Source organism: Leucopleurus acutus (genome assembly GCF_964270905.1).
Source record: "Leucopleurus acutus genome assembly, chromosome: 5".
Classification (NCBI taxonomy): domain Eukaryota; kingdom Metazoa; phylum Chordata; class Mammalia; order Artiodactyla; family Delphinidae; genus Leucopleurus; species Leucopleurus acutus.
This window is the reverse complement of record NC_139147.1, coordinates 46,070,246-46,088,417: the sequence shown is the minus strand read 5'-3', so window position 1 is coordinate 46,088,417 and position 18,172 is coordinate 46,070,246. Positions and strand designations below refer to the sequence as shown.

Sequence of the window (18,172 nt, the reverse complement as noted above, 5' to 3'; positions counted from 1 at the left end):
AAGCTGACTGCAGTTTTCCATAATGTGGGTAAAATGCTGGGAATCTCAATGGATGTCTCCTACATAGATGCTCCTCCCTAAATCCATTAGAAACTCTCTATAATAGTATTTGATTATAGAAGAAAATTCTGTACAAGCCCAGCTCACTCTGGAATTTCATCCAATAGAGCTACAAAACTAAAGGGGCCTAAAGACTTGGCATCAGACCTGTGAGGGAAAGGCGGTGCTGTGACATCACAGTACACACAGACATGGAAACAGCTATTAGGAGAGTTTTAATGCATCATGTGGGCACAGAAAAAGCTGCCACACTATGCCAGTAATCAGGGTCTAAGTTTTGGAGGTTTTTTTTTTCTTTTTGAAGATGTGGATATTATCAGTCTATTGGCAAACGTATATTTCAGAGCCGTGACATTGGACCAGACCCCAGGGATACAGAACTGTATAAAACATGGTCCTAGACCTCGTGGAACTTACAAGAGCTTACTCCAATAAAAAGAATGTTATTTTCTTGTCTTAGATGCCTACAATGAGGAGGATCTAATGCTGTACTGGAAACATGGAAACAAGTCCCCGAATACTGACGAGCACATTTCGCTTTCTCAGTGCTTCATCGAGGAAGTCAGTGCATCCAGTGGATTTGCTTTCTATAGCAGCACAGGTACCGTATTTTATGTGGACAATTCATCAGCATTTATTGAGCATCTACTGTCGGCAAAGTATGAGCGGAAAGACCCAAGTCCAAACAAGCATCCCATTTGGCCAATAACATCATCCTTCTTTTATAGGCAGCCACCTCTACCTTTCCAATACAGGTGTTCCTCAACTTACGATGGGGTTACCTCCCAATAAATCCATTATAAGTTGAAGTGCATTTAATATACCTAACCTCCCAAATATCATAAGTAGCCTAGCTTACCTTTAATGTGCTCAGAACACTTATTCATCTAACTCAAATCCTATTTTATAATAAAGTGTTGAATATCTTCTGTAATTTAATTGAATACTGTATTGAAAGTGAAAAACAGAATGGTTGTCTGGGTGCAGAATCGTTGTAAGTGTATCGGTTGTTTGCCCTCGTGATCTGGGGCTGACTGGGGGCTGGTTCGCTGCGACTGCCCAGCATCACACAGAGAGCATATGGCCAGCCCGGGAAAAAGATCAAAATTCAAAATTGGAAGTACAGTTTCTACTGAATGTGTATGGCTTTCATACCATCATAAAGTCAAAAAATTGTAAGTCAAATCGTGTTAAGTCAGGGACCGTCTGTGCAGATTTATGTCTTTGTCATATAACCACCTCTAACTAGATGCCTTGCTTCCTCTCGGCCCCTGCAGTCTACTCTTAATACAGCAGACAGAGTGTTCTTTTGAAAACATAAACAGCACAATTCTTCTCTGTTCAAAGCCCTCTGGTGTTTTTCCACCAAACTTACAGCAGAATTTAAGCTTCTCACCATGGCCTGCAAGGCCCTACATGATCTTTCTCTGCCTAAGGCTCTGACCTCAACAACTACCCCGCCCCCTCTCCCTACTTCTTGCGTGTCTTCAAACACACCCATTTTATTCCATCTGCAGGGTTTCTGCTTTGGCCTTTTCTCTCTCTGCCTGGAATGTTTTCCCCTGATCTTTTGATGACCAGCTTCCTCATTTTGCTCAGAGCTTTGTTCAAATATCATCTCCTCAAAGAATGCTTTCCTAGGGCTTCCCTGGTGGCGCAGTGGTTGAGAGTCTGCCTGCCGATGCAGGGGACACGGGTTCGTGCCCTGGTCCGGGAAGATCCCACATGCCGCGGAGTGGCTGGGCCCGTGAGCCATGGCCGCTGGGCCTGCGCGTCCGGAGCCTGTGCTCCGCAACGGGAGAGGCCACAACAGTGAGAGCCCCGCGTACTGCAAAAAAAAAAAAAAAAAAAAAAAAAGAATGCTTTCCTAGCCATCCTATCTAGAATAGACTTCCCTCCTCACCATTCCCCATGTGTACTTGTCTTCACATCACTAACCATGTCCTGAAATACATCTCTATTTGACTGCCTTATTGTCTGAGTGCCTGACTAGAAAGAGTGCAGGGATCTGTCTGCCTTGTTCACCATCTCTTCCCCATTCTCTTGTTCACCTCGAATGTGCCTGGCGCATGATAGGTGCTCAATAAATAGCAGCTCAATCAATCCATCAAGTACGTCACTGTGATGCCACACACATGCCAAAAGGGTATAAAGAGATTTATTACTCACATAATGAGGTTTTCTAGAGAGAGCAGGGCAGGCTCCTGAGAAGGTCTGAAAATGTCTGAGAGAACAGAAAATGGTGCCTGACTTGGGGTTCTATGGTGGTTAGAAAGTGGGGCTAGGGTGAGGATTCCCTTAAATGGTGCAGGGTTTGCATGGTTTGATCTTCCCACCAGTGCCAAAGAGGTAACATCTGGCTTTCCTCCTAGCTTGCCCAGGTGTGGAACAGAAGGGGAAGTGGGGCTAGAAAGTTATCAAAAGTCAAATATGAAAAATGGACTCACACTCTATTTATTGCACTACCCAAAGTGAGGGCTCCACAACTTTTCAAAGCAGCACTACCTTTCCTGGTTGGTAAAGGGAGCTCTTCTTGGCTACAGCTTCAACAACAAAACCATCCCTAGTCTCCCCTTCCCAGAAGAACAGCAAGACAGAGCAACATTTCTCCTGCTGGGTTGCAAAAAAAAAAAAAATTCAGAAAATTATGAGTAAAGAAAGGACCTTGTTACCTAAATATATTTCAAGACTTAAAACCATATGCATTAATGTCCTTCTTTATGAAGTACTTTCACAGCTTTTCCTTATCTCTTTTAATCTCACAATAATTATATGAAGTTACAACGTCAGAGATGCTATTATTTCACTCTACAACCATAATCAAAATCTCAATTGCAAACCATAATGAAGTGGACTGTGACATGGGTAATACAAGACAATGAGTAGCTTAAAAAAATGTATATTTTGACTTTAGAATGCACTATGTAGTGTATCTTTTATTAGCCTTGGTAATGAAATTGTTTGGTGTTCCTGAAACGTATCAACTGATGGCGAGAGAAACTCAGAACAAGTAGGAAAGAGCAGGGTAACCAGCAGTTAATTAAGAGTAGAATATTGGGCTTCCCTGGTGGCGCAGTGGTTGAGAGTCCGTCTGCCGATGCAGGGGACACGGGTTCGTGCCCCGGTCCGCGAAGATCCCACATGCCGCGGAGCGGCTGGACCCATGAGCCATGGCCGCTGAGCCTGCGCGTCCGGAGTCTGTGCTCCGCAACGGGAGAGACCACAACAGTGAGAGGCCCGCGTACCGCAAAAAAAAAAAAAAAAAAAAAGAGTAGAATATTAGGCATGCAGTCTGCCAATTCGGTGTGGATTGACTAGGAGTATATCTTAGACTAAGTGCCTAAATATTTACCTAATCTGTCTAAATAGGTTTGCCATCTTGAGTTACCTAAGAAATTACTACTGAGGAAGTAGAAGAGTTCTCCAACTTTGCAACATCTATGATTTAGTTTTATTTATTATTTTGACCTATAGTCTCTCTGATTTGAATAATTTTATCTCAAAGTAAACTGCATTTATCATAGAAAAATTAATCTTACCACTTATTTATAAAAGGTATACTTTCATTTTTATCATTTCATTATTCACTGCCTTATTTTAGAAAAGGTTTAATAAGACTGACATCACAGCTATTGTGAAATAAAGCGTGATATGAATCAGAAATGTGTGAGAAAGAAAAATGTAAAACAAGGGTAAGTTATGTTATAGAATATATGTGGTTATTAGAGAATGGCACTCAGAGAAGTCCTATAGATGGTCCAAAAATATGGCTTTAAACTTCCTTGCAGCCAATGTGAAAAGGGAAACCTGAACAAAATGTGTGTGGATGTGACTACAATTTGTACTTTTGATCAGCACAAATTAATCAATATTACCAACATGAGTTTATATAATTCCAACAACAAGGAAAAGAACATCATTTGGCTACTTTTTGGCAGACTTATCATAGATAAGTTAATGGTACCCGTGAAACTTTGAAATAATAAAAAATAGTTTACGGATACTCCCTCCCCCTAGCTCTTCTTTGAATCCCTAGCTGTCTGGATCCTAACTTGGAATCCAGTGACCTAGTAGCTACTGTGAATCTTTTCCTTCACATAAAATATTTCATTTCATTTGTTATAGCTAATAAATAGTGTATTGGCTATTGCATCAGTCATTAGCCACGTACTGAAGACTTTCTCACCTGCAGAAACACTGCAAACACAGTATATTTTGGAGAAAGGTCTTTAAAGGCCATCCCATAAAATGTAATTACCATTCATCCCTGAACAGCAGGTATGAAATTTAAAAGAGGATCTTTGAGTCAGATAATTAAACAGACTGCAGTTCAGTTAGTTCAACAAACATTGGATGGAGTGCCAGGCCCAGGTCCTATGCCAATGCTGGGTAAACAAGGGTGAGTGTGTTAAGTTCCATGTTCCCTAAGAGCTTGGAGTCTAAAGAAGCAGGTTGTTTCACTAAGTGTGGGGTTTCCGCGAAGAAGCCTGTTCTGATGAAAACTTTGGCTTTTTCTCACAGGTTGGTACAACAGGCTTTTCATCAACTTTGGGCTAAGGAGGCATATTTTCTTCTTTGTGCTGCAAACCTGTCTCCCGGCTGTGTTGATGGTAATGCTTTCCTGGGTTTCATTTTGGATTGACCAGAGAGCTGTTCCTGCAGGAGGGTAAGTCTTTCCACACCTTTGTGAAATGTTAATATGGGAGAAATGTCGAGGAATGTAAATAAAAAGGGTGATAAGTGGAGAGGGAAAGAGACTGATGGTTTAGTAGGGATAGTTACTGATGTGGGCTCAGGTTACAGTATTTGGCTTGACAGCCTCAAGGGCAAATTGTAGTTGGACTCTTTCCTCGGGAATCCAGACATTAGGTATGAAGGCTGCACCAACTGACCAAAGCTGGATGATAGTAAGGAGAGAGGGTGAAATTATGAAGGATAAACAGCCTCACTTTATAAATGTCTCTCTTCTCCCTTTCAGGAAAACCTCCCTATCCTTTGCCCAAGTTCATTTCACTTTCCCTGACAAACCCGTACATCACAGAAGATTTCAATTCAAACCAATTCACACTATACTACTGGTACCTTAATAAATTACGTCTTGGAGAAGGGGATGTTTGAATTTGGAAACATGAGCACTAGTTAGAAATTAGGGCGTAATCTAAACGCTAAAATCAGAATCAGCTGCAGTGGAATTTTAGGTATGGTGACACATTAGTGGGCAAGAGATTTCAGGTGGAGAAACATGTCCAGCCTCATTAACAGGTATATTATCTCCTCTATCTACATATATTATATTGCCACTGTCACACATACAGATTTATGGGAATGATTTCAGACCCACATAGCAGTTATTGAGTCCTTACAAAGTGGAGTTGCCAAGCTAAGCACTTAGATAACATGTTACTTAGTGGGAACCCAAGAGTCAATCCCACCTGCCTTCTTAGCTGGTTTGGGGCAGAACTCTATCATTTTGGTTGATTTTGTTCTTTCACCTGTAATGCTCTAACTAGAGAGAAGATTGTCATAAGTGGTTCATAATCATTGTAATTATCACGCAATTCATTCCAGAAAGGGTGATTTCTAAGTTAATGTTCACAAATTATATGCATACTTCAAAAGATCATTTGAAAGACATAAATCGTCATTAATATTAATAATTTGTTCACCTCTTTCCCCTATTAAAAGCTTCAATCTACAAGCATTTGAGGCTTGAATGTCTTCAAGAGGAAACATACTATCTGAATGAGTAATTAAATTATTGTGGCTTTTCCTTCACATCAGAGCAGCCTGGCCCTGACCGCAGTAGGGCAGTGTAGACCCAAAAGAGGAGACTAAAGGCCTATTTCCAGCCCTCGAGACAGAATGAGAAGGGCATTCAGTCTCTAAAGGTTTATGGATATGATTTTCAATAGGATCCCTGAAGCTGACTGCTCAACTCTTATACTTTGAAAATGACAGCAGTAAACGCTGGTTCCAGGGCAGGGTGGGGTGAATGGAGAACACTGAAATCCATTTAAGTCGCCCCTGAAATTCTGTGCTTCTTGCGTCTACATCTGATTCCTCAGGGTTAGGAAATTGCTATGCAGATTTATGTAAAATAATATACAAATAAGAAGTGTCCCTCTCCTTTTTAATAGAACTGTAGTATTCCTAGAACACTGCTATCCTCTCAGGCTTTTCCTTCCTACCACCTTCAAGTTCTTTCAAAGATACTTTGCCCTCTGTTGTTTTTTTGTTTTTTTGTTTTTTGTTTTTGCCCTCTGTTTAAAAAAAACTTTTTTTTTATTGACGTATAGTTGATTTACAATGTTGTGTTAGTTTCAGGTGTACAGCAAAGTGATTCAGATCCCTTCCCATTACAGGTTATTGCAAGATATTATGTATAGTAACCTGTTCTATATAGTAAGTCCTTGCTGTTTATCTATTTTATATATAGTAGCGTGTATCTGTTAATTCCAAACTCCTAATTTTTCAGTGCACCCAGTGAGGAGTAGGGAGCAGAAATCCAGCCAAAGTTCCATGGGACATGGTTTGGGGTGACGTCCTCCAGAGGAAGGGGCACCTCTTACTAATTTGTACAAAGATGTAGTTTGGGCTTGCAGAGGCCTTGTAATAGCTTATTTCACCTCCTTCTCTTCTTGCCCCAGTTCAACCCTATGACCAGAGTGATATCTCTAAAACGCAAATGTGATCACAATACTCCCATCTCAAATGCCGTTGGAGTAAATACACTCCACTTGGAATCCAAGGTGTCCCTTGAGGGTTACCAGATAAAATACAGGACACTTGGTTAAATCTGTGTTTTAGATAAGCACCAAATAATGTTTTCGTTTAAGTATATCCCAAATATTGTATGGGACATACTGATACTAAAACACTGCTCATTGTTCATCTGAAATTGAAATATAACTGAGTGTTCTGTATTTTTATTTGCTAAATTTTCAATCATACTCCTGCCTCAACATACTAGCCCTGATAAGCTTCAACCAATTTGAATGTTCAGTGTTCTCAAACAGGCCCTCATGCCTATCTGCGTATCTCACCTCTATACATTTGTTCTGGCTCTCACTCTGCCTAGAATGCCCTCCCTACCTGTCTTTCTCTGTCAAATTCAGCCATTTCTATACAGCCAGAAGCCTTTACTGATGGTTCCAGGCAGATATGGTCTCTCCCATCTTTGGACCACATAGCACTTTGTATCTCTCCTGAGACCCCTACTTCCTCTATTTCATGTTCGGCTATGGGATGGGTTGGTAGCTCATCTTGTCTCCTCTATTAGAATATGAGTTTCTTAAGGAAAAGGATCATTATTATCCTCTTTTCTGTCCCTACGTGACTGGCACAGTGTCCTGCACATATTTTGTGCTCAATACATAGTTGTTAAACTACCAGTATTTAGTCCACCATGTTTTTAATAACTGTATTTTAGCTACTAACTGAAAACAATGATGATTCATTAAGACCCTTCCACATTTGGGTTCATTTGCTGATTGAGGATGAATCATTTGCTGGTTAAGACCCTTCCACATTTGTCACGTTTCAGATAAAGAACAATGGAAGCTGAACAGCACAAAAGTATCAATTGTGATTAGGCACTTCTCATAAGAGACAATAGCTGTCATAACTTGGAATGTGTAATGGGTTAAAATACCATTCTATGTTTCTATTCGATCTGGTGTGAGGCTATTACAAGCTGTTCAAGGATGTTTTAACCCTCATGGAGGGTTCTCCTCTCCTTTCTACCTCCCTCCTTCTTTCCTTGTCTCCATCGTTCCTGTTTTGACCCCTCTGCTGGGGTATGCCATTCATGTACAATGTATGAAGTAATGGGGTCATTTATCAGGAAATAAACATGGCAGAGAAAGGCAACTAAAACTTTCAGGCATGTAGTCATTCATAAAGCAAAATGTCTAACAGAGGATATCCCGTATACCTGGAAAAGTAAATACTTAGGAGCTATTCATTTTACCATTATAGAAGTAACCAGAACTTCTGTGCCATGGGCTCTGGCACCGACTTTGTGGAATAATGGTTGTTACTTTCTGGCCATAGAGTGGTATTTGGATATCCAGCCTGTGTTTCTCTCCCTCACATCACTTAATATTTTTCTTCTGCCTAGGCCTACAGGGAAAATGTTTTTGCTCATTTAAAGATGAACGTAGACACCTATTCCTTCAAAAGAGCTCCCCACCACACAGCCAATGAAGGGGTGAACTGACTCAGTAGTTCTAAGTGACGTCTGCAGGCCCTACTGCTTTCACATGGGTCAATGAACCTCTCCATCATATATGGCAAAAGATAGCCAATGAAACACAAAGATAGATGAATAATTCTCCCCTAACTGCAGGGCACTTTGGATCTCATATGTGTCCTTAAGAATTAATATGGTGAGTGAAACTGCGAGGCTCAGGGAAGTTGAGTCCCAGAAGCCAGACTAACTATTGCCTCTTAACACTTTCCTAACTATGCATAGCAATTTCAGTAGGTGGGAAAATAGTCCTCTGATCCCAACACAGGACCTTTCTTTGACTACATGGTCACTTCCTATAATTCAAAACTCCTTTATTGGGATGTTAACTTTAATGGGCTTGGAATGAATACAGTTTGTCAAGGTTAATGTATTTCTAAGGGGTGGCTCAAGACAAGTGTGGTTAATGTAGCTGTAATACTCCTCACTCCAAGTCCTATTGCTTTAGGAATTTATATATCAGTTTTCTCACCCCTTACTCCCTGTACTCAACATTCCCTTCTCCCCAGTCTCCCTGTCTCTCCCTCTCTCTGTTTGCTCCTTTTAAAGAGGAAAGTCTAGAATGCTGGTTTAAAAATAAATAAAGCTACCAAAAATTAGTTGGACTAAGCACCTTTCTAAAGAAAATGACTGCTAGTTTATTGCTGTCTGGCAAATATAGATAATGCAATTCCCTTTTATTGACCCAACAGTCATCAATTTAAAATACATGACAAGAGCATGTATCTGTGTGTTTTTCTAAACCCTTATTTTGTCCATTAAGCTTCATGTTACTGTTCACTGAAAAAAATTCAAGTTCTATCTTCCATATCTTAGAAAACCAGTAAGAGAAAACATTTCAACATTTTTGAACAAATGAGGTAAACATTCCTAAATAGGAATGTTCATTTAGGATTTTCACAGTTTTCACGGTTTTACCAGGGAAATCCTGACAGGAGTAAGACTTTTGGCCTCTTGTAAAGCACAAAGTACCTTCATGCTTCCTGACATAATTCTACACTCAATGTTACAGCATCTTGTCTCAGAGATACTCCATATATAGAAATTGGTTTATAATCTTAAAAACAAAAGGAGGGCTTCCCTGGTGGCGCAGTGGTTGAGGGTCCGCCTGCCGATGCAGGGGACGCGGGTTCGTGCCCCGGTCCGGGAGGACCCCGCATGCCGCGGAGCGGCTGGGCCCGTGAGCCATGGCCGCTGAGCCTGCGCGTCTGGAACCTGTGCTCCTCAACGGGAGAGGCCGCAACAGCGAGCGGCCCGCGTACCGCAAAAACAAAACAAAACAAAACAAAAGGAAGTTTCCTCTACAGGTTCAGAATGAGAGGCCACAGGTTTGCATGAAAAGAGCATAGTTCTACACTCAGAGAGAGAGGTTTCAGTCCTGCTCCTGACCAAACTCAGGCTCATTAGCCACTCTCCTCTGCAACATGTGGTTAATATTTACCTAGGTTTGCGGCGGGTAAATATTCAATAAAGGCAAGCAAGTTTTATTTATTAATCTCAGCTTCAGCTATACGTACACCTGATCCATCAATAAAAAGTTCACATCTCCATGTTTATGTAGCAAGGAATGCAAGCAGCCTCCACAGAGACGCAGATTATTGATATTACCATTGTTGGGGAAACCTGAGACTCAGTGGGTCAGTGGCCTGCATTTCATGGTAAGTGCTAGAGAAGCTTTTAGGTTTCTTATTCTGGAGTTCAAAGCAGTGTGAAGGTGAGATTCCAGGCCCTCCTATGGTGACTATCAAATTGCTAAATTGCATTGGTTTGGGTCATCCAAAGGAAAAACTTAATTTGAAATTGAGTAGCTCTGTAGCACTGTCATTGTCTTTGATATGGGCCTCCCTCAGATGAGAACCTCGCAGAATTATAGAATTTGTTGAAAAGGTAGAAATGTGCGGGTGAAAGCTGTCCACATGCTGTGTCTGTACATTTAGGAGTAAATCGCAGTGCTCCTCCTGCTGTTCGGGACTCTGTCTGTTAACATTAAAATGTCCTCACAACTTATAAAAATCATTAAGGATTCCATCTGCACTTCCCTGGTGGGAAGTTAATAAATAAAACCATGCCAGCCAGTGTACATTTCAAATATTTACAATACTTTACTTTCTCTCCAGGCAGTACTCTTGCAGTATGCCTCTGAGAAATTAGTGTAGACACAGAATAGCCCTCCCCAAGGCTGGCATTTTATTAAGGAAGTCTCAGAGTCACTTCTTTCTCCATTGTCCCCCAGAACATTGATCTCGTTACCTCTGACGCCCATGGCAGGGATTAAAGAAGGGAAAGGAAGAGAAGAAAAGGAAAGGGAAGGGGAAGGCAGTGGTCAGGGAGAGGAAGGGAAGAGAAGGAAAGTGGTAGGAGTACTGGACAACAAGGGAAAGGGAGGGGAGGCGCAGAAAGTAAGTGGCATTTAGCAGTTGCTTAGTAAATATTTACACTGAACCCAGCCTCCACTAACACACTTCCGTTCTCAATCTCAACTGAATTGTAGTTTCAGTAACCAGGGGCAAAGTGATACCAATAACGATGGCTTGTAAGTGTTCTATATGAAAGAAAAATACAGAGAAAGCAATCTTTAATGCTGCTAAAGATCACTCCCTGACAAATGAAAGATTAAAGATTGACATGAAGACGCTTTCTGAACAGTAGAAGTTGTGAGATGATGGGGAAGGGTAGTGGAAATGGTTTTAGAATTTCTTTCTCAGAAGAATTTTTAAAACTTGAATACATTATTACCTTCCTGGGATGGTTAGAAGAGGCCCAACTGAGGGTGGGAAGCATTGGATCCTTAAAGACAAGTCTGACTCCATGGAGACTTTAGCTGGAGGGAAGGAGACGTCACAGACAATGGAGGTGAGGGTGAGAAAATGAGATGGAAAGAGAAATCCAAGCAGAGTTTCTTGCTTAGGCTCAAGCCGTGTACTAGGTTAACATGCTGGGATTCTGTCCACACACACACGCCTTTGATCACCAGGTATCAATCTGGAAATGTATCCCCCGGTGTCATCCAGCACCAGCACCTGGAGCTGAATGGTTATGTCACTGAACTCATCACTGTTCTCAAATGGCAGGAATCACCATGGTGCTGACCATGTCCACGATCCTCTCTGGGGTGTGCGCCTCCCGGCCCCAGGTGTCCTACGTCAAGGCCGTGGACGTGTACCTGTGGGTTAGCTCCCTCTTTGTCTTCCTGTCAGTCCTTGAGTACGCAGCCGTGAACTACCTCACCACAGTGAAGACAGGGAAGGTATTGCCTTCTTTTGACTGTTGTATCCTTTCCGGAATGTGAAAAAGACTACCCTCATCTATGCCCTCTCCTGACAGCATTGCGACCCTTGTGTGAAGTCCATGTGCCTTGGCAAGATGCAAGTCTATGGGGTGATGACAATTTGATATTGAACTTTATTCTTTCTGCTCTGTGCTGGCTGGTTTCCTCAGCATCCTCATTCACCTTTGCCAAGAGATTTTCTGTGTGAGGAGTTTCTCTCAGTGTGCTCCCCTCCACTGACTCTAACCCTTGAAAAGAAGGGGTTGATGTACAAATCACATCCTTTCAAGTAGATGATGATGATGATAATAATAATAGCTAACATTTAATGAGTGTTTCTTATATATTGGCATTGTGCTAACCATCCAACATATTATGTCTTTTAATTCTCAGAGTAACTCCAAGAGGTTGGTACTTTATCACCTTCATTTTACGGAGGTGAAATAGGAGCAGATGGGGGAGTAACTTGACCAAGGTCACACAGCTTAAGAGGAATCAGGATTTGTTTCTGGAGCACCCTGACTCCAAAGGCTGTGCTCTCAACCAATCAATGATCGATCTCCACCAAGAGCTAGGATTTATTTTTCTTTTCTAGTCACTCGGGAGAGTGGTAGAGCACGAGGGAAGGTTCTTCTCTTCACAGTGTACTGGGAGTAAGGTACCTTCTCGGCCTAAATGTTATCACCTGTTCCTTGTGACATTCTCAATCTGGATAGATTGCTGTCTCCCTGCTTCGTTCCACAAAGGGCTGGGGCACCAACTTCCCGTTATTACGAGAACTGACACATGATATTTTACTTCAGAAACCTAACTGATCAAATTAATTTGTTTGCTATATATATGTGTGTGTGTATATGTGTATATATATATGTGCAATTTTAATGTGATATATTCACACCGGTTTACGAAATTCTTATCATGACTATTTATACACACCCAAAACATTATTTAATATTTATTTATACTTCTAGTGAGAGTATTTCATACTTTTCAGAGCATCTGTATATCCTCTTCTGGAACCGAGCCCTCATATCAACTCCATGACGTAGGCCTTGCGGAGATGATGATCTCTGGTGATTTGCCAAAAGATCCAGAGCCAGCAGAGCTGCAATCGCAGTTCAGATCTCCTGTAACGCCACTTCAGTCTTTTATTTCATATCCTTTGAGTCAAAGCTGTAATAGAAACTGATTTTGCTTCATTGCAGATGCTTTAGTTTCTTTTGTTGACAGCATGGAAGTATGAGTCTCTGTCACATACATACCCACAGTGACCGCTATGCAGGCGTGAGAAAATCAGGAGCTTTTAGACAAGTGTGCAGTAATCGGCATGTACGCATCACCTGGGATTTGTTAAGATTTTCGTTCAGTAGGTCTGGGGTGGGAGCTGAGGGTCTGCATTTCTAAGCCCTGGCTCTTGCCAGTCCATAGCCACACTGTGAAGAGCCATGATTAGATAAGCTGTGAAGTGAAAGAGATAAATGTGTGATAAGGAGAAGAATTTTGTTCTTGTGTTATTTTGTTTTGTTTTGTTTTCATGTGGGGAGTGGTGAACCCACGACAGAGGCACTGTAGTAATTTCGGCCACCTCTAGCTAGTCCTCTGACTCCCCACCTCCACCCACCCCACCACAAAGCACATGTGCTCACACTACCTGCATGTTTTTTTCACTTGATCGGGTTGTTCACAGTCTTCTGCGTACCCCAGAAGATATTCTTTTGAATTAATAAGCATTGTTCACTTTAAAAATTATTTTTTATTTTCAGTTGTAGTAAAATATACATAACATAGACGTTGCCATCTTAATTGTTTTTGTTTTCTTTTTCTTTTTTTTTTTTTTCGGTACGTGGGCCTCTCACCGTTGTGGCCTCTCCCGTTGCGGAGCACAGGCTCCGGACGCGCAGGCTCAGCGGCCATGGCTCACGGGCCCAGCCGCTCCGCGGCATGTGGGATCTTCCCGGACCAGGGCACGAACCCGTGTCCCCTGCATCGGCAGGCGGACTCTCAACCACTGTGCCACCAGGGAAGCCCTTAATTGTTTTTAAGTGTACAGTTTCATAGTATTAAGAGTATACACATTGCCATACAACCAATCTCCAGAAAGTGTTCACCTTGCAAAATCGAAACTCTGTACCCATTAAACAACTCCCCACTTCTCCCTCCTCCCAACCTCTGGAAACCACCATTCTATGCATTCTCCTTCAAAGGTGCAATTATCTCAAAGAAATGTCCTACTTGCCCTTCATATGTTTGTGGTACAAATGAAGGAGCACAGATTTGGAGTCAGAAGTGATGCCAAACCTAATATCCTAGCTCCGTGTGCCAGGCTGTCTCCTAAACCTCATTCTGCATTTGCAAAATGGTGGAATTTCTTCCCTATTACCTCACAGAGCTGTTGTGAAGATCAAATGATATAATAAATGCATTTAACATTTTTGCATACCATATAGTGCTACACAAATGTTATGTTCTTCTTGTGATTAGTGCCCAGAGCATATTCTCTGAAGGAGTAGCGGTTTTGAAAGGGATAGTGGGAACAGTCTGTTTGAGATGAGAGATCTTTAAAGGGGTGGGATGCTCTGGTGAGATGCAGGGAAAAAAGATACGTCTGTAGGATTGGGGGCTAATCAATGATACCTCTCCCCTCTGTATGTGAGTTGGGAAACCAGTCTGAGAGAGAGAGAGAGAGATGTAGGAGCCAGACAGATGGATGTGATAATGTTACCTTTGTTATTGGTAAAACAGTTTAGAGAAATTGCCTTAGATCTGTGAGCAGGGGGTCCCACTAATATTTCATTGCTGTATTCAGTGTACTTACTCTCTTGGTCACTGGCGAAGCTAGACAATTCAGGATTTCCCTGTGAGGACAGTCTCCTTTACCTCATTTCAGAAAACAAACCTGGACACCAATGCAGATCCTAAAGTGACTCCAAAAGGACTAAAAACACACATGCCAGTGCCTTCTTCCAAACCCCTAGGGTAGAGTGATTGAGGGATGATGAGAAAGACCAGGAATGTTAGGCTATGGAGTTCCTCCCTATGAAATCATGAAGTTAAGCAAAGCTCATTTCCTTCCAACACCACGATCACCACCATCACACACCCGTCCCAACCACCCCCAGATACCAAGAGATGGGAGAACAGTAAGGTCCATGGAAAATTTGTCCCTAGCATTGACCATTGCCCAGAAAGGAGAAAGGAAGCTATTTTCTTTCTTATTCTTCATCCAAATGTTTTCCTAATTCTAGGACTTAGAGCTCAGTCTAAAACCATCAGATCTGTACTTTAGATATAATATGCCTTAGCTTTGTGCTTATTTGTAAGCTGGAGTGAAAAATTAAAGACCAGTTCTAAAACTGTTTCTACTGGAACAACCAACTTACAAACTTGTGGACATTAGCAGCCTACTGGTAAATTGTGCACTGCAAGGTTTAACCAATTTTATAGATCTAAATTATCATAATGGAGAAAGAAAACCAAGGAGACAGTATATAGTTATTCTATCCTCAGATCCAGAGTTGGATATAAGTGTTATTATTGGCTATTGGTTAGTAATTCAGTCTCAATGTCGTTTCATGTTTATTTTACCCATTTTCATTTTACTATGAGAAGTTTCTACAACTAAAACAAAAAGGGACAACATAATTCGAGTATGGGTCCCTGATTAGTTTACTGACTGCACAAAATAGTCCTTATGTCTCTTGAATTCAGTAAAATATTAGGTTTTTGAGTCAGTATTGAACCAAATACACATTTTGGCAGAATTTACTCTGCAGCCTCCAATTTGAATTATGAATACTTTCATCCAGTAGTAGCCTGTCCATATTTGTTCATTTTTTAGCTTCCCTAGAGATCAAAAAGAAATTTTGTTTTCTCAGAAAGCAATTAGTAACAGCTGCTTCCTAGACACAGCTCTGTATCAGGGAGAACCACTATCTCCCGCAGAGTAAAACCTTAAAGAAAAACAGTGGTTTAGATTCAGTCAAGCAATGGAGCCAGAAAGCATTGATAACTCACTCCTTCAAAAAAATACACCAATTTCAAGTTGTTTAATTGAGCTATGTTAGTATCATTTAAAGGTACTTTTCAGCAAAAGTGGGAAGGCTTGGTCAATTTGCATTTTAAAGGAGCAGCTAAAATCATTCCCTATCTCCACCCCAAATTCAAGCAAAAATGGATCACGAGATGATATTGTTCTGTTTTGGGACAAAAACCCCACACTGATTAGGCATACTGCTATGTTTTCTCTAAAGAGGAAAAATACATTGAAAAACAAGTCCAATTGCTTATATTGCTCTTCTGATAAATCATATTCAATTTCAACACACAAACTTAGGGCAAGCAATTCATACTACTCAGAAACAAAGAGGAAAACTTGAAACAATGTTCCCTTTTGTGGAAAAAAACATTGAGTGTAACAGCGTGTCAGGCCTGGACTAAATTAGAAAACATTGACAATTATAGTTGTGATACATTTATTTGTATGATGCTCAAATCTCTCTCTCTCTAAATCCCTATTAAAAATGGACGTCTAAGATGATGTTTTCCATTTATTATGAAAATGACTTTTCATCAGACACCAGAAGCAAAACCAGAATTCTATTCTTTAAAATAAGCAAACATTCTTAGTATTTATTGAAACTATTTTTAAAATCTGATTGTTTATAGATTTTTACTGTAATTCCAACTCCTAAAACCATATTCATGACTAACTAACAAAAGTCTTTTTGTCAGATTTCTGGAATGTACAGTATTGATGTAGCTCAAGCCATGGCCTTCAATGGTTGTTACCATGACAGTACAACTGACATGGACCAGACATCCTTTTCTCTACACTCAGAAGAGGACTCCATGCAAGAAAGATGCACAGGCAACCTCAGCACAGATTCACCTCCGATAAAGAAGAAAATCACTAGGAGGGCAGGTTGGTAGAATCATTCTGGAGAACAACCATGTCATTGACACCTATTCAAGGATTTTATTTCCCATTGTGTACATTACATTTAATTTGTTTTACTGGAGTATTTACGTGTGAAGAGGAAAGCCCAGTTGATAAAATTTGTTTTGGAGTCAGATTATGTTAAAAACAACAATAAAAACCACCAACTCTTAACTATAAATTGGATGGTACTAGACTACACTGGAGTCAGCCAGTCACTTCTCTTGGCCCAAAGAAGATTTGAAAGTTAACTGATTCACATCTAGGAAAGAGTTTAAGGTCTTAGGAGAATTTGGCTCCATCAATGAGAGTCGACATTCTGCTTGCCTCCCCCACACCAGAAGCTGCCTTAAGGACACAGCCTTGCGATAGTAAGGGGTTACTGAGACATCTGGACCATATACAGAGAGAGAGAAAGCAAGTCAGAGAGACAGAGAGAGACAGAGAGCACTGCCCGGCTGCAGTCTTTATTGTTGGCTAATCATTTTTCTACAAGGAGTTGCAAATTAAATGGAGAACGTGACTACATTTCAGAAGCCGTGTGGCTGACAGGGTCCTGGTGCTCTGGCCTGGTATCAGGCCTGAGCCTCTGAGGTGGGAGAGCCGAGTTCAGGACATTGGACCACCAGAGACCTCCCGGCCCCATGTAATATCAACCGACAGGAGCTCTCCCAGAGATCTCCATCTCAACGCTAAGACCCAGCTCCACCCAATGGCCAGCAAGCTCCAGTGTTGGATGCCCCATGCCAAATAACTAGCAAGACAGGAACACAACACCACCCATTAGCAGAGAGGCTGCCTAAAATCATACTAAGTTCACAGACACCCCAAAACACAGCACTGGATGCAGCCCTGCCCATCAGAAAGACAAGATCCAGCCCCACCCACCAGAACACAGGCACCAGTCCCCTCCACCAGGAAGCCTACACAAGCCCCTGAACCAACTTTACCCACTGGGAGCAGACACCAAAAACAATGGAAACTACGAACCTGCACCCTGTGAAAAGGAGACCCCAAACACAGAAAGTAAGCAAAATGGGAAGACAGAGAAATATGCAGCAGATAAAGAAGAAAGGTAAAAACCCACCAGACCAAACAAATGAAGAGGAAACAGGCAGTCTATCTGAAAAAGAAGTCAGAGTAATGATAGTAAAGATGATCCCAAATCTTGGAAATAGAATGGAGAAAATATAAGAAAGTATTAAAAAAGACATAGAAGAAATAAAGAGCAAACAAACAATAATGAACAACATAATAAATGCAATTTAAAATTCTCTAGAAGGAATCAAAAAACAGAATAACTGAGGCAGAAGAACAGATAAGTGACCTGGAAGATAAAATAGTGGAAATAACTACTGCAGAGCAGAATAAAGAAAAAAGAATGAAAAGAATTGAGGACAGTCTCAGGGACCTCTGGGACAACATTAATCACACCAACATTCGAAACATAGGGGTCCCAGAAGAAGAAGAGAAAAAGAAAGGGTCTGAGAAAATATTTGAAGATTTTTTAGTTGAAAACTTCCCTAACGTGGGAAAGGAAATAGTGGATCAAGTCCAGGAAATGCAGAGAGTCCCATATAGGATAAATCCAAGGAGAAACACACCAAGACACATATTAATCAAATTATCAAAAATTAAACACAAAGAAAAAATATTAAAA

At 41.1% G+C, this 18,172-nt stretch overlaps 1 protein-coding gene across 1 annotated transcript in view; it reads left to right on the top strand.

The window, feature by feature from the left end:
• GABRR3 (gamma-aminobutyric acid type A receptor subunit rho3) overlaps positions 1 to 16,608 on the top strand; it is a gene marked incomplete at both ends in the record, with an annotated part of 39,704 nt that extends 23,096 nt beyond the window's left edge. The window contains 5 exon segments of the mRNA XM_082839238.1: positions 521 to 661; positions 4,582 to 4,726; positions 11,372 to 11,555; positions 16,308 to 16,471; positions 16,473 to 16,608. Coding sequence (XP_082695364.1) covers positions 521 to 661; positions 4,582 to 4,726; positions 11,372 to 11,555; positions 16,308 to 16,471; positions 16,473 to 16,608 — 770 coding nt within the window.
• Between the last annotated feature and the right edge of the window lie 1,564 nt (positions 16,609 to 18,172).